Consider the following 16,584-nt stretch of genomic DNA (forward strand, 5'->3'; position numbering starts at 1 on the left):
TGACATGAAACAAAATGGCATCTGCCCTCCTTTAACATGCCCTTCCGCTTCAGAGCATGTCAGTAGAGGTATCTTTGTTCCACAGCAATTTACAGAGTTGAACCGGTGATGCCTTTATGTGAAGGACACATGTCTTCTTCTTTTACTTGTCCCCATACACCTAAAGATTTTTAATCTAGAGCTTTAGTGAGCATATTAGTCTTCTGGTACCATTGCCTCCTCAAGTCTGATCGAATGTAACGCTGGCTAATAATTGCCGCAAGCGTACGCAGATAAAGATGGCTATGGAATAGCCTTTCCACCTGCACCACCACCTGAAGACAGTGGCTGGGAATGCCGAAAGTTTCAAACTGACTGCCTGGAGTTCACCAGATGAGGAAGGCTGACCCGGAAACCTGATGGACAGATTTAAGCAATAACATCAGTATAAAAGTGACCAGGGATGAAATATTGGATGTTTGGTCTTTATTTATTGATTGATTGTTAGTAGAAAATCGGAAATCAGCAGTCTGCTGAGCAAGTGTATGCTGAAACACAATGCTGCTTGATTTCTAGTGGTCTTCAGGTAGGATGTTTGTCAGATGAAGACTCATACAATTCATATGTCACTGTGGGGGATGAAAAAAGTCAAAACATTTACATCGTAAAAAACGGCTCAACAACCATTTCATGGTAGCATTGCTCGAGGAGCAAATTCACAAAAACTGTTTTTTTAAAAATAATGTTTAGAAGATACCAGATTTGCTTGAAATATTGTCCATTTGGCAAATTAGTTACAATAAACAGCTACGGTCCTTCTCTTTTATTCAGACTGAATTTCAGGAAGCGGACTTAATCTCCAAAATATGCTTCCACTAAGAATTTACTTGGCACAAGATGGCAAGTATTTCTACTAATCCTAATATGTTCCCTTGATTTTGTACAGAGGTCATGGTATCGTACATCTGGAAGTACAGTTGTAATTGTGACTGTGCAGTGTCTTGGCAACATATGTATGTGTCTTTGTTTTCAGCATCTGTCATCCCCTCTCCTTCTAGCAAGTTTTAACTGGCAAATATGACTTCTTTTATGAACATGCAAAATATTATGAACAGAAATTTCTTTGTGTGAGCCTGTTGAGACAAGAGAATGATATGCAGACTAAGACTCAAGAGAGGCTGACGTAGTTGCAAATTATTTCAACCCACCAAATGATTATTTGGAAACATTATCTAGTGCAGATTTCTCTATATTTCTCTAGATGTGTTTTACCACAAATTCTATCATCCATCATGTTAGCCATAGGTGATGAGAGTCACAATAAAACACATTTGGAAAATGCCTTTTTGAAAAAGGAGGGATTTAGGAAGTTTTGATATCTTTGGAAAACAGCTACTGCAAACATATTTTCTCAAGATGCCTTCTTTTTATTTATTATTTTTAGGTGCACTTACAAACTGCTTCCTGTTATTAAAAAATAGTTGTGTAGAGACAATTGCACCTGGAGTGCTATATAAGCTCAGCAAAATAATACAGCAAATACGCAAACAAAACCGTAGCAGCTTTCTTCTTTATATAGAACAACTAAAACCAGAATAATGAAAACGTACTTAGTTCTAGTTGCCATGGCAACCCATTCAATTATAATTCAACAAGATTGGAAATAAGCTCTAAAAGAATCTAAGTGTATAATTCAGCGATGTGTTGAGGTTTTCAAGTATTCTATTTTTATCATAAATGGCATTAATTGGCTCTGTAATATTTGGGTAGACAAAATAAATTAGAACACATTGAACTGACAACTGATTTTATTGACCTTTTTGATCAGTATTCTCTCTCAAGAAGCTACCACCAGTATGAGTAACTTGGTTATCTGTCTTGATTAGACTATTTTGGAACAGGAATACTTGAAACACTACACTTAGGAGGCCTAGGTAGCACAGCCAATGTGAGAAATACAAGGAGTTACAGCTGTTGAACAGCAACATCTGGAAGATCAGCGGTTCTGGCAGGCCTCTGACAAGAAAAAGTGAGACCCCTTACTTTATCATGCTTGCCATTTTTTATCTTTATTTTTTATGTTTTATTTGCTTATAATGTCTTTGATTGATAGTTGAAAACTACCCAGAGTCATGAGAGTTAAGTGGCATACAAATTATAGTAATTATAATTAATAATCTTCCAAGGTGATTCATTATCATCTTAGTAGTTGTCATTGTCACCGTTTTCAGTGATTTTGAATAAAACAAATCTTGATTATCAAACAGCAACCATGCTAATAAAATCTCACGTTTGCTTTAATCTGAAGGTTTATGAAAAATTAAAAAATGAATTCCAGGAATTGACAAACACTAAGAATTTTACTACTGATATAGCAATAGAGTTTGGCCTAGAAGACACCAGAAATAACTGGTTAAAAAGAAGAAAGTGTGAATAATCAATGTGGCAATACTGGAGATAATAGAATAGAAGAAAAAGACAAAGAATTGGAGATGATCACAAAATATCAAGATCTGAAAATTGAAAGATTATGGCATAAACCAGTCATGGTCTATTGGCACAGTGGGTGCCATACCAAAAAATCTTGATTGGCACTTAGAAAATATGCATATTGACAAAAAATCCACCTGCCAATTACAAAAGGCCAATTACTGCTTTGATCCCAGTAGGGATGTCCACAGTGTCAAAATGGCAGCTAGAATCAGGTGACTGAACCTTGCCCTTTTTACTTAAGCAAAATACAACAAAAAGTGCAGGCTTTGATCATTTAGACATGTTTGCTGTTTGGATAGTGTTAATGTTCCTTCTACAGAGACCTTTTTTCCCCAGCTGTACTCTTGGTTCTGATAGCCAAGCCCTTCCCCATATATTCTAGTGTGCATTGATGCTTGTTTGATTTGCCATTGCTGGACTTTCATTTCCACAAGCCCACTTTCCAATCATGAGAACAGTCAGTCTTGAGAGCAAACCAGAAAGCTCTTGCAGAAATCTGTTTAGCTCTCTAATTCTTTAACTCTTGCTGCTAGGTAAGGACAATTTCCTTTTATCAAGTTCGTTTAGTTTTGGGATATCCAGTGCTGATTTTGATGTTTAAGCATTTGCCGTGTGAGTTGCCTCTCAGTCTTAAATTATTTTATTTATTTGCTTATTATTTACTTGTATGCTTTTGCCGCTGACAAGGTGCCTGCATGATGATGGACAAAGAGAAGAGAAGCAAGGAGTGAAGTGAAGAAACATGCCTCATGGTAATACAAATTCTGCCCCTTATGAACCTCTGAGCCTGCACTGTGATGTTGCAATACACGTTCTACCATGAGGGCATCACTGTGGTTAGATGCCCAGAGCTGCTGAAGGCCAATAATGGCAATTATATAAAAATAATAATCTAATATTACTTACCCAAACCAAAATGCTCACTATTTTTCCAGGCCTTTATCCTATTCCTGCAGCTCTCTTCCCATTTGCAACTTGAACTGACAGAATCTTTCTCTATCATATTCGATGCTGCTACTACGGCTGCTGCTGCTGCTGCTGCTGCTGCTGCTCCTGAAGACTTTACCCAGTATGAGCGTGATACCCTCGGCATCCGTTTCATCCATGTCGAGGCAGAGGCAGGAGGAGTGACTTACCTTCAGTGAATCACCCCATATTTTCCCACACATGTCAGTTCCATTGGCATACATCTAGAATTCATAAATGGTCTGGTTTATAGTTTACCATCAGAGCCACACTGTCTTCCTTATTTTGATCTTTACATCTAGGCTATAATGAAAAAGTAAGGCAGGAAGTGCCCAGTTCAGTTGGGATAGTGGATTGGGAAACTAGTTTATTCACTCATTCGGGATCCAGAGCATAAACCATATCAGAAATTTCCTAAGTGCTTCATTATGAGGGTAAAAGGATTGGAGATGAAAAGAAGCAATTCTTCCCAACCCTTTGTTTAGAATTTTAGCCTCTCTTCTTTTTAGCTTTATAAATGGAGCTTTACCATATAATCATACCAAGGATTTTGTCCATTTAATCCAATATTTTCATTTGATTAGTATTTCCCCCCCCCGAAATATGTGTGGGCAACCTTTGATAGCCAGGAATTGCACAGTTTAAGTTCATACTGTAATATTCATGCAATTTTTAGTTTCAAAATTGGGAAACAATGGTGCTTATATTAGTGAATTCATCTTTGTTGCTGCTGCTTCTGCTGTTGGAGGATCTATCCTGAGTGAAGTCGATTGCCTTGGGATCTATTGCATCCTTTTCTAGCCAGAAACAGGACGAGAGTGACTTGCCTTCAGTGAATCACCCCACGTGTTCTCAGGAAGATGCTTTGGGAACCGTGTGTGGCACTGGGGTTTCACTATGTTTTCATTTGTTCTAAAATCTCTAGGAAACATTTTCCTAATTTTCCTTTTATCTAGAGATGCATGAGTTCTATCACTGAACTGGCCAACACATGCATTTCTAGATCAGCCTTTCTTCCCACAACAGACATCTTCCAGATTTCTAGCTGGAGTGTTAACGATATCTCAAAATATAGTAATGCGTTGCTTTTTAAACTAATGTGATAAAATGGCACTTCGGTATTCATTGTTAACTGGTTCCAGGACATACGATGAATACCAAAAACAGTGAGTACCAAACAAATTTTTCCCATACGGAATAATGGAGTGAGTCACTGATGAGTTCTAGCTTGTGCACTGAATACCAAATAAAGCATGAGTACCGGGACAAAATTTTCATGTCAAAATGCATTATCAAATTTAGTGAGTTTCAAAGCAGTTGAATATTAAAGTATCACTGTAATTTCTATACTGTATGTGCAAAATGACAGAAGATGTCCTTTGAACAATATAAATACTGTATTTTCCGGCATATAAAACGACTTTTTAATGCATGAAAATCTTCTCAAAAGTCGGGGGTCGTCTTATACGCCCAATCGCCTTATACGCTGGAAAATAGTAAATCCTCGGGAGCAGAGACATTAGTGCAGGGGTCGGCAACCTGAAAAAGGAAAAGAGCCACTGGGAACCGGTTCCATCACACATAAAAAAAGTGGGAGCCGCGTGCGTGCGTCCATGCATGCGCATGCGCAAAAAACCGTTTTGCGCCTGCGCAAAATGGTTTTTCTTGCGCATGCGCGGACGCGCGCGGTTGCCATTTTTTTTATGTGTGATGGAACCGGTTCCTACTGCCTTCGGCAGCCTGCAAACGTGCCGTGACAGCTTTTTCAAAGAGCGGCGCCGCTGCCCGTTCACGTGGAGGTACGCGCGCACCTCTCCAAAGGTTTGGGGAGGTGCGCGCGCACCTACGCTCGTTCGGAGAGGTGCGCGTGCACCTCTCGGAATGGGCAGTGGCGCCGCTCGTTGGGAAAGCTGCCGCGGCCCGTCTGCAGAGCTGCCGCTTTCGGCAGCCTGCAAACATGCCGTGGCAGCTTTCCCAAAGAGCGGCGCTGCTGGCCGTTCGAGCGGAGGTGCGCGCACACCTCTCCAAACGGGCGGTGCCACTCTCCATTTGGAGAGGTGCGCGCGCACCACTGCCCGTTCGAAGAGGTGCACGCGCACCGGGCGGCTGGGAGCCGCAGGAGAGAGCTCAAAGAGCCGCATGCGGCTCCGGAGCCGCGGGTTGCTGACCCGTGCGTTAGTGGAAATGGACAAATCCAGCGCTCGAGAATGGCGAAAGACGGCCTCCTCATAAATAAACCGACCAGCCCAACCGAGGCTGAGGCTCCAGCTTACCGGCGTCCTAGGGCAGCAGCCGTTTTTTTTTGGGAAGGGAGCAGAAGTTAAGCATGTGCCAAGCTGCTGGCGCTCCGCGAGCACGAGAGCTCAAGGGAGCACAGGAAGCCAGGCAGAGGCCGACCTGACATGTTCGTGCAGAGCTAAGCTTCACCTGACCCTAGGAGTTTGACTTCAGGGTGTGGTGCCGCGGCAGACCTACAGCAACACCTGCCCGGGAAGGCGCAGCTCAGGAATTGCTACAGGCAGACCGCAGCGGAAAGCTGGCGCTGGGGCTTCAGCAGCCTGGGGTCGCCCTGAAGTAGAAGGCGGCCTTGGGGAGGGGGTGTGTGTGAATCTTAAACTTGCAGCGCAGGACTGAGCCCGTTTCTTCTACCCCCTCCGCCACCCTGTTCATTAACTAACCTATGGAAAGAACCGCCTTCTTTCAGACCTGGTGCCTTCCCGAAGTGTTGGGCCACAATGCTCGTCGCTCCTGGCCGAAACAGCCAGCGCGTGTGGCTAAAGTAAAAGGGGGCACCAAGGCGAGAGGAGACGAGGTTTAGGCGAGGCAGAGCAAAGCTGATCTCAAGGCCAAAAGCTCTTGATAAACCTTCACCTAATTGAGAAGCAGCCCTGACTTCCTACTTACCCGTATTTTCTGGCATATAAGACGACTTTTTAACCCATGAAAATCTTCTCAAAAGTTGGGGGTCGTCTTATATGCCCAGTCGTCTTATACGCCGGAAAATACGGTATATTTTTTGGTTTGGGAAACAGTCATTTCAGATTAACCTAATTTAAAATAAATATTGGTATATTATCTTACCTTAATATCCTCTTACTGAGTTTAAAGTTTGGAAGCCAGACTTCAAAATTATGCACTTAATCTGCATTTTAATTTAAATGGCATAATTGGTGTATTATTTAAAAGAATTATTGGTAGCACACACTACCAATACTAAAATATTTTAGAATTTAAGAGAGGGTGAATATATGAGTTTCCCCTTGTTAAATTACATTAATTTGTTAGATGAGAGGGCTAGTCACAAGTCACTTTTTTCAGGGCAGTTTAACTTCATACAGTAGCTAAATGAATGTTTTTAAGCTGAGGACTACTTGTATAGAAAGCCATGCAACATTTTAACGTTAGGGTACTATGTATGCCTCAGAAGTAGCTTACTGTACAATACATTACCTCACTGATTGGGATGCAGTCATTGTTACAGTGATTCTCTCCTTTATCATCAATTTCCCAATCAGTCAACCAATTGCTGACACAAGTTAGATCACTTTTACAAGCTTCATACCTATAAGAGAAAACACAAAAGTAGCCTTATCTATGTTTTTGCCACCTCACCCCATAATGCAACATAGAAGAATGTGTTTTATTGACTAATTTTTTTTAAAAAAATCAAGTCAATGCTCCTTCAGGATATGATTGGATATTATTTATAAATGTACAGGGCAGTTTAAAACAAGGACATTTTCTGGACAAGGGAAGAAAAAATAATATAACTAAACCATGTGGCTTGTTACAATGACAGAATGTATGTTAATAAAGACCTGTAACTTTCCTAAGTGATAGCTATTAGACTAATAAGTAGGGAAGAATAATACTGTACTTAATGACTAGAATTATGGTCAAATCCAAGTTTCCAAAGAGTGTTATTTTCTCCTCATCATTACAATGTCAACCTAGGCATGAAAATATTCTAGCACCATTCTGGAGCTTATAGAGTGCACCTTGTTGTTTCTATTTCTCATTCCTCAAAGTCTTCCAGTGGTTTTGACCCTATAATTGTCTTCACTTCTGCAGTCCAGACCTCTCGCCTGGACTACTGCAATGCTCTTTACATGGGGCTTCCCTTGAAGACCACTCGGAGGCTCCAACTGGTACAGAATGCGGCCGCGAGAGTTGTCTTGGGAGTTTCCCGGTACTCCCATGTTACACCTTTGCTCCGCGAGCTGCATTGGTTACCAGTTGTCTTCCGGGTGAGATTCAAGGTTTTGGTTATGATCTTCAAGTCCTTACATGGCATGGGTCCGGGGTACCTCGAGGACCACCTGCTGCCGGCGTCAACCTCCCTCCGCCCTGTGCGTTCCCACAGAGAGGGCCTCCTCAGGGTGCCTCCGGTCAGGGAATGTCGACTGGTGGCCCCCAGTGGGAGGGCCTTCTCTGTGGGCGCACCGGCTCTATGGAACCAACTGCCGGTTGAGCTCCGGATGGCATCGGACCTTCACTCCTTCCGGCGCGGCCTGAAGACCCACTTGTTTGAACTAGCTGGTCTGGCCTGATGGGGGACGTTAGGGTTTTTTAATGGGTTTTTTATTGTTATTGTATTTTTTAATTGGGCACTTGTTTAATTCCTTTTTAATTTTTGTATTTTCTATTTATATATGCCCTGTTCACCGCCCTGAGTCCTTCGGGAGAAGGGCGGTATATAAATTTAATAAAAGTAAAAGTAAAGTAAAGATGAGACTACAGAAAGTCGACAGGGAAGATTAAAAAAATATCATTCTGTTAGTGTCATGCTGTAGTCCAGGGGTAGGCAACCTTGGCTATGCTGGCTCAGGAATTCTGGGACTTGAATTCCACAAGTCATAAAAGAGCCAAGCTTGCTGCTCAAAATTTAAGAGAAAATTTTTATAAAATGTTTTATAGATGGCATCTGGATCCCAAGAAGTTGTCCAACGTATCCTAATTTACAGTCTAAATGTTGGAGATGTGGTAGTTTAGAAGCTACCTATTTTCACATGTGGTGGACTTGTAGAAATATAAAAGCTTTTTGGATCAAAATTTGGTGGAACATTCAAAAGATTTTTAAGAGAAAGATAAAGTTTTCTCCACAATTGTTTTTATTGGGTATTGTTGTAGATTGTGATGTTAAAGAAACTAACTTGATGTTGAACATGATAACAGCAGCACGGTTACTGGTGGGACAATATTGGAAGAAGGATAGTTTGCCCACTATAGAAGAATGGGTGTTTAAAGTTTCGAATCTTGCAGAAATGTCTAAGATTTCTGCTTATTTGAAAGATCATTCACAGGAAAGATATATTTCAGTTTGGAGGAGATGGATAAATTATATTCAGAACAAATATGGGACTAAAAAGTTCCATTTAGCTTATGAGTAGATTTTAGTGGGATATTGTTATTGGTACGTTGTTTGTAGTTATATTAAAGGGGAGTTAAAGCACATTATGAATTTGGTTAATTGTATATTATGCATAATTTTTATTTAGAATATGATTATTGTAACTATAATCCTGTATTTAGCTCTGGGAAGTGGGGGGGGCAGTGGGTGGGTTTGGGGTGGGAGGGATTTGGGGATACATTGTAAAATTTTGTTTTTGTAAAACTCTTTAATAAAAAAAAAGAGCCAAGCTTGCCTACCCCTGGTCTAAAGTGCTACGGGTCTTGAAATAACACTTTGCAGCAACATGGTTGATGAAACACTTCTTTGAAAGTTTTCCACAGCTTCCCACTACCTCTAAGTGGAGTTTATGTTTGTGTGGAGGTTCTGAATGAAGCCGGGAGGCTATGTTTTTGTGTTAAGAAGCTATAAACAGAAAGTAGCATCACCTGAAAATTGAAGATTCATTTGGAAAAAAAAATGCCATTCCCAAAATCTTCAACCACTCCAGTTAAATTTTTAATTTTATTTTTTGAATATCAGATTTTTTGCCAGCACCAACTTTAAACTATAGCAAAACAAAAACTGGTAGCTTGCCATCTGATCTATGGATCAGAGCTATTATAAAACAATAACAACATCATTTGATCATAACTGCATCATTTCAAAGTCTCTTTTTTCTAAGGAATATCATCTTAAAATGAATGATGCATACTATTACGAGAATTGAAAATAATACTTTGTCCTGCCCTGGAAATATGCAGGTGGATTTACTTCTCAATATTTTTTTAAAAAATGCTAAGAGAAAGTTATCGGTAAAGTTAACAAGATTTTAAGAATAATAAAATTGCACGGGAAAGTTTTATTTTACCTCAAAAAAACAAATAATTAATGATAAATTTAACTGCAAACAGAATTTTTATTTTTTTTTAAAAAATAGCAAGAAGGTCCACCTACCAGTCGTCACAGAATCCTTCGCATATGGGAACTGAAGAAATAGCAGCTGCACGATTGGGATGAGCCCACAGAGCGGCATATGGTGAACACCTATAAAAGCACTCTATTTTCTTCATGTAAGTTTCACACCTGTTTGTATGAGGAAAACATTCACTGTTATTATATGAAAAAATTATTTATTTATTTATTTATTTATTTGATTTGTATACCGCCCTTTTCCCTAAGGACTCAGGGCGGTGAACAGTGACATAAATAATAGAATGTACAAATATAGATATTGAAAATAAATTAAACCCTAATTTAGCCCAAATGTAGAAGATAGTTACCTTAAGATAATAATTACAAAAGAACCCATCAGACCAGACCAGATTGCTTAAACAGATGTGTTTTTAGGTCGCGTCGGAAGGAGCGAAGGTCGGGAGCCATCCGGAGCTCAACCGGTAAACGGTTCCATAGGTCAGGCGCGCCCACAGAGAACGCTCTCCCCCTGGGAGCCACCAGGCGGCATTCTCCAAACGGCGGCACCCTGAGGAGGCCCTCTCTGTGGGAGCGCACTGGACGGAGGGACGTTGACGCTGGCAGCAGGTGATTTCTAAGGTACTCCGGACCCATGCCATGTAGGGCTTTGAAAACCATTACCAGCACCTTGAATCTTACCCGGAGGATAACTGGGAGCCGTTGTTCCTTAGATTTATAATTCTGAAATTATACTGCAATCTTATTTAAGTAAATGCTAGATTTCATATCAAGGCTACATTAATACTTTATGGATCTCATTGATAACACTGGGTATCAACACTAGAGGGCTGAATAAAGGATCTATTATTTATTTATTTATAAAATTTATAGGCCTCTTTTTTCACAAAGTCTCTCTTGCTACCTTGTCTTAATTTCAGGTAGTCCTCGACTTAACAACCACAATTGAGCCCAAAATTTATGTTGCTAAGTGAGACAGTTGTTAAGTGAATTTTGCCCCATTTTACAACCTTTTTTGCCAAAGTTGTTAACTGCTGCAGTTGTTAAGTAAGTAACTTGGTTGTTAAGTGGATCTAGCTTCCCCATTGACTTTGCTTGTCAGAAGGTCACAAAAGGTGATCACATGACCCTGGGACACTGAAACCATGATAAAGATGAACCTGTTGCCAAGCGTCTGAATTTTGATCATAGGTATACTACAGTGGTTGTAAGTATGAAAAATGGTCATAAACCACTTTTTTCAGTGCCATTGTAACTTTGAACGATCGCTAAATGAACTGTTGTAAGTCAAGGACTACCTTATTTGCTTTAATTCAATTGCCTTGCCTTGAATTAATATACTATGTCACTTTGGGAATCTTTGGATTTTGGACAATAAAAAATAATTATTAATATAACTGTACTTTTAGAAGAAGAAGAATAAAAGCAACATCTGGAATACTACTTGAATATCATCAACATTAAGAAAATTAGCAATCGGTCAAATTGCAAAAAGCAGTTTCACTTGGAACTGTGACGCTACCTTTAAAGCCATCAAACAACATCTGCCTATCTCAGGTCCTTGGGAAAAACTCAATAGTTAGATAAAAATGCCAAATCTAGTTTAAACATCTGGCTGGCTGCACAACAAACCATGTAATGTATTAAACGTACACTCATGTCACCTAATTTCCAGGGACTCTTTCTTTATGTTTGTGCTCTTGTTACAAACAGCAACTATGGCAGATATATGGCAGCTAGCATATCCCTAGAAACATGTGGAAAAGGGAAAAAAACCTACATTGAGCTAAGATTTCCACATCTGTTCCAGAAGGTATTATCTATTTTAACAACCGGTGACTGAGCTAGTTGTTTGGTAATCTCTGCAGAGCAACAGGCGGCTGTGGGGAATTAAAAAACAAAGAATTGTTAATAAAGGCTTACTTTCTAACACAATTAAAACTGTGAAGTCTCTGGCCTAGTTAATTACCAACAGAAGCCAAGGTTATTACAATTGGAATTGAGTTGTGAAGCACTTTTAGATGAGGAATTGTTTTGTTCTCCTTCTTCCAAATCCTCTTGAAAATGGAACTTGTCGGCCTGTTTTGACTCCTCCTAAATGTATGAAACTCTCAGAGAACTGACAGCTAATTAGTTGTTTTTTCCTGTCAACATCTGAGCAAGGGTAGCTATCAGCCAATCACATTCAACTATTTGCCACTACGTAATTGATTACTTCCTTTGCCTGTTGGTGTCATACCTAAATGTGCATATCTTTCCTGTCTTAAGAAGCCTATCAGCTATCCATCTACCTACCTATCCTCACCTTTCTTTATCTTAATAAAAAGTGTTACTGTCAGCCACAGTTGCATGGCAGAGGTGGATGCCTATGAGCTCATCTGTAGTGACTGTGTGTGTGTAGCAATTTTTTTAAATTTGGAATGTAGGAGGAAGTAAGAATTAAAAGAAAATAGATATGTGGGGAATCTGTAAAACAAAGAAAAGAAAAAAATTAACAGAAGGTGGTCTGATTTTGTGACATATGAGGAAATGAAAGCTTGAACGAAAGCACTGAAGTTATGTCAGAAATTATGACTTGATAGCATCTATACTGTTGTGCGAATGTTGGAAAGTAAAAATTCCTAAGTGATAGTTGCACATTAAGCTCCAGTGAACCATGATAAAAAAACAACAACAACTAGAGATAAGTTTGAACAAAACATTGTGGACCATTTGTTATTCTATTAGGGACTATGAGTGGATGAGTGGGGAAAGACTAAACTGTACAGAAAAATGATTGGTCTCGCTTGGAGAGCAATGAAGGTATGAAAACAGTGACTGGCTAATATCTGCTTTGTAAAACATCTACTCTGAATACATGTTTTAACACAAGTCTATTCATACATACACATAGAAAAATTATAAAAAACAATAACTGGTTTGATTGTCCTCTCGCCTCTCCTGTTCAACATCTATATGAAACCGCTGGGTGAGATCATTCGTGGTTTTGGAGTTGGGTATCATCAGTATGCTGATGATACCCAGCTTTTCTTTTCGACCCCAAACCACCCCAGTGATGCCCTCGCCGTGATGTCCCGTTGCCTGGAGGCGGTTCGGGTCTGGATGGGGAGGAACAGACTTCAACTCAACCCCGACAAGACCGAGTGGCTTTGCATACCTTCATCCCGGGTTTATTCGGACATTCCACCTCTCGTTATGGGGGGCGAATTATTACCCCCCGTAGATAGGGCTCGCAACTTGGGAGTCCTCCTAGATTCACGGCTCACCCTGGAAGACCATATAGGAGCTGTGACTAGGGGGGCTTTCGCCCAGGTTCGCCTGGTGCGCCAGTTGCGGCCCTATCTAAGCCGGGATGATCTATGCACGGTCACTCACGCGCTCGTGACCTCACGACTAGACTACTGCAACGCTCTCTACATGGGGCTGCCCTTGAGGACCACCCGGAAGCTCCAACTGGCACAGAATGCAGCCGCGAGAGTTGTGTTGGGAGTTTCCCGATACTCCCATGTCACACCTCTGCTCCGTGAGCTGCATTGGCTGCCAGTTGTCTTCCGGGTGAGATTCAAGGTACTAGTTATGGTATTTAAAGCCCTACATGGCAGGGGGCCGGAGTACCTTAGGGAACACCTGCTGCCGGCGTCAACTTCCCTTCGCCCTGTGCGTTCCCACAGAGAGGGACTCCTCAGGGTGCCACCGGTCAGAGAATGTAGACTGGTGGCCCCCAGGGGGAGATCTTTCTCTGTGGGCGCTCCGGAGCTATGGAACCAGCTACCGGTTGAGCTCCGGACGGCGCCGGATCTTCGCTCCTTTCGCCGCGACCTGAAAACATACCTGTTTGAACAAGCCGGCCTGGCCTGAGGGTGGGATTGCTGGGGTTTTTATTATCATTTTATTGGGGGTTTTATTAATGTATTTATTGTTTTTTATGGGCATGTATTTAATAACTTTTTAATTTTTGTAACTTTATGTTTTATTCTTGCCCTGTACACCGCCCTGAGTCCTTCGGGAGAAGGGCGGTATAGAAATATTAATAAACTTAAACTTAAACTTTATGATGAAAGAACTGAAAGAATTACTGAAGGAAATTAGAGTAATGAAGTGTTCTGAAAGTGGGGATTGATTGTACGCCAACAGGATGTGGCTGACTCCCAGATACCGCATAGATTTTTCTTGGCAGACTATTGTTTAGCAGCATCAAGAATGGAGCGCTGGAAAAAAAAATATACGGTACATGGAAGAAAAAAAAAGAGGCAGTTGTGAAAGTAGCTGTTACAGGAGGAGAAAGTATGAATCCTGGATTAAAACTAGTAGAAAATAGATTACTCTCTCCCCAGAATAAATGATAAGTGGACATGAGCAAGAAAGATACGGAAGCTGCTTAAAATAGGATGAAAAGAGTGATGTCACACAATGCCACAGAAAAATGCAACAGTATTCTAGTATGTCATGTCAAATTTGTGACGTCATGTGACGTTGTGCAACGTATCGGGACTGTTTTGCCATTGCCGGCAAAGGGGTGGGCACGGCTTCCACGTGACGTGTCTGGCCCATGGGCTGGCGGTTTGACATCCCTGTTCTAGTAGGAAGTATGGAAAAGGATATTTGTGGCATCCTCCTTTATGTTAACACCCAGAAATCTAAAGCTTGCCACCCTCTCCACTCAGTCTCTGCTGATGATCAGGGGCTGAATGTCTGATCTATTCCTCCTGTAATCTACCATAAGCTCCTAGGTCTTAGTGGTGTTGAGAACCAAATTATTGTCTCTGCACCACAAGAGCAACCACTCCATCTCATCCCGGTAGGCAGACTCATCCCCCTTGGAGATAAGCCCCACCACTGTGGTATCATCTGCAAATTTAACAATAATATTGCTGGGATGAGTGGAGGGTGCAGTCATAAGTGTAGAGGATGTAAAGTAGGGGGCACAAGGCACAGCCCTGTGGGAAGCCAGTATTAAGAATAAGGGCTGAAGAGATATAGTTGCCTAATCTAACCCTCTGAGAGCAGCCAGTCAGGAAGTTCATAATTCAAAGGCAGATTGAATGTGAAAGTCCGAGATTGAGAAGTTTAGACACCAGTGTGTATGAAAGAATTGTGTTAAATGCAGACCTAAAATCCACAAAAACCCACTGCTCCAGATGCGTCATATAAATGTGTTAAATCAGTAAGTAAATAAATAGACAAGAGAGCAACTTTGTACAGTGTTTTGGGAAATGGGTGAAAAAAATTAAGATGTACAAATGCTGTAAAAAGGTAGTGGGTAGGATTTGGTCTGTTTCCTCCTACCCTTTTGGGTCAATGGGTATTTGGCCTGTTTTTCTCCAGTTGACACTGGAATGTACCAATTCCATCTTTACATATATACCTGAACTGAGCAGCACTGGCTCTCACCTCACTGGCTTTTAGTCAGTGAATTACTTATACAAAAGAAGTATGTTGAAGTGATTTGATTCTAATCTATAGAGTGGATGAATGAAGGGCTAACTGCAAAACTGGTATATGAAGTAGGTGTGAATGGGTTGAAATAAAACGAAGGCCACAAGTCATGGGTGGAGGGAGTTCATGAGATACTCAGAAAAGTGATGTGAGAAGAGCAAAATGCAATATGTGAAGTGATGTAGGGATATGTAGGGAAGAACAATAGTTTACAAGGATACAGAGTAAGAAGAGATGTAGTGAATGATTTGGTGTGTAAACTTTATCATTTTTCTTTTTCTACTTCTACTTCGTCTCAAATTTCTTGCTTATTCATTTTTATTCTTTTCTGTGCTTTTTATTTTAATACTTATAGTCCCTGTACTTTGTTATTATTTCAGCACAGAAGTAATCTATTAACCCCTCGTTTGCATGCGGGTAGGTATATACACACAACACACACAAATGTAACTGCATCATGACATTTAGCTCACATTAGTTGCATGAACAAATGATAAAATACAAAGTAATCCTTCAACACCCCCTGTTAAAAAAGGCACCCACACACAGCCTGTTGGTCACATACAGTCTAATTTTTAACACAATTTTGCAATACTTACAGTTGGCATATATGGTACATTCCTGCAAGTATTTCTCTTTGGTAGGCCTTGGCTTGTGACCAGCCCCTCTCAAACATCTATTTCTCTTTCCAGTACTAAGCATTAAGATAGTAAGGAACAGGAACAGTGAAAATCGCAACATCTTGTTACTGCTACCGTTACTGCTATTCTTGTGAAGGATCCTGTATGGAAGATGACATTTCAATCATACTGGTGGTTTATGAAACATAGGGGCAACCTTAATGTGAAATGTCAGAAACTATTGCAACTAAAATGTAGTAAGTGGAACATGGTTTTCCTTCTTATGTATCTGCCTTAAACAATTAAACTGAAAATTTATTTATTCAATTTAAAAATTTTGTTCAAATAAATGTGTAGGGAATTTTGCCTTTAAAGGAAATATGGCTCATAAAATGCGATATGATAAATATGATCCCTTTAGATTTGGATTTTTTTTTCTCTCATGGTGAATACAGTTAGTGTTGCCTTTGAACTGAGAATATCAGCATACCTTGTGCAATTGTTTCAATTCAAGAACTTTATTTGTGGTTTCCGTGTCTCAACTTTCTATAAAGAGGACAGTGTGGACAAAGTCTCCCCATAACAGGCATGCAACATGTATATACACCGTATTTTTATCTCCTATCTCAGTGCTGCATCCCATCCCAATATGCATCCTATCTCTCAGGCCATAAGATGTAATATAAACAAATATTAGTAACTGGGGTTGAAGCGGCTTTTGCCGTTGTGGGAGTGGCAAATTAAATAATGAGAACAAACTATGTACTG

At 40.5% G+C, this 16,584-nt stretch overlaps 1 protein-coding gene across 1 annotated transcript; it reads right to left on the bottom strand.

The window, feature by feature from the left end:
- Positions 1–3,416: 3,416 nt before the first annotated feature.
- LOC308666582 (riboflavin-binding protein-like) lies at positions 3,417–15,882 on the bottom strand (the record flags this gene model as incomplete). Its single annotated transcript, XM_081325475.1, has 5 exons — positions 15,796–15,882; positions 11,541–11,640; positions 9,785–9,913; positions 6,889–7,000; positions 3,417–3,662 (listed from the first exon to the last, which is right to left on the bottom strand). Coding segments are annotated over exons 2-5 (489 nt in total). The 5' UTR covers positions 11,543–11,640; positions 15,796–15,882.
- Between the last annotated feature and the right edge of the window lie 702 nt (positions 15,883–16,584).

This window comes from Vipera berus, assembly GCF_964194415.1.
Source record: "Vipera berus genome assembly, chromosome: 3".
Taxonomy (NCBI): domain Eukaryota; kingdom Metazoa; phylum Chordata; class Lepidosauria; order Squamata; family Viperidae; genus Vipera; species Vipera berus.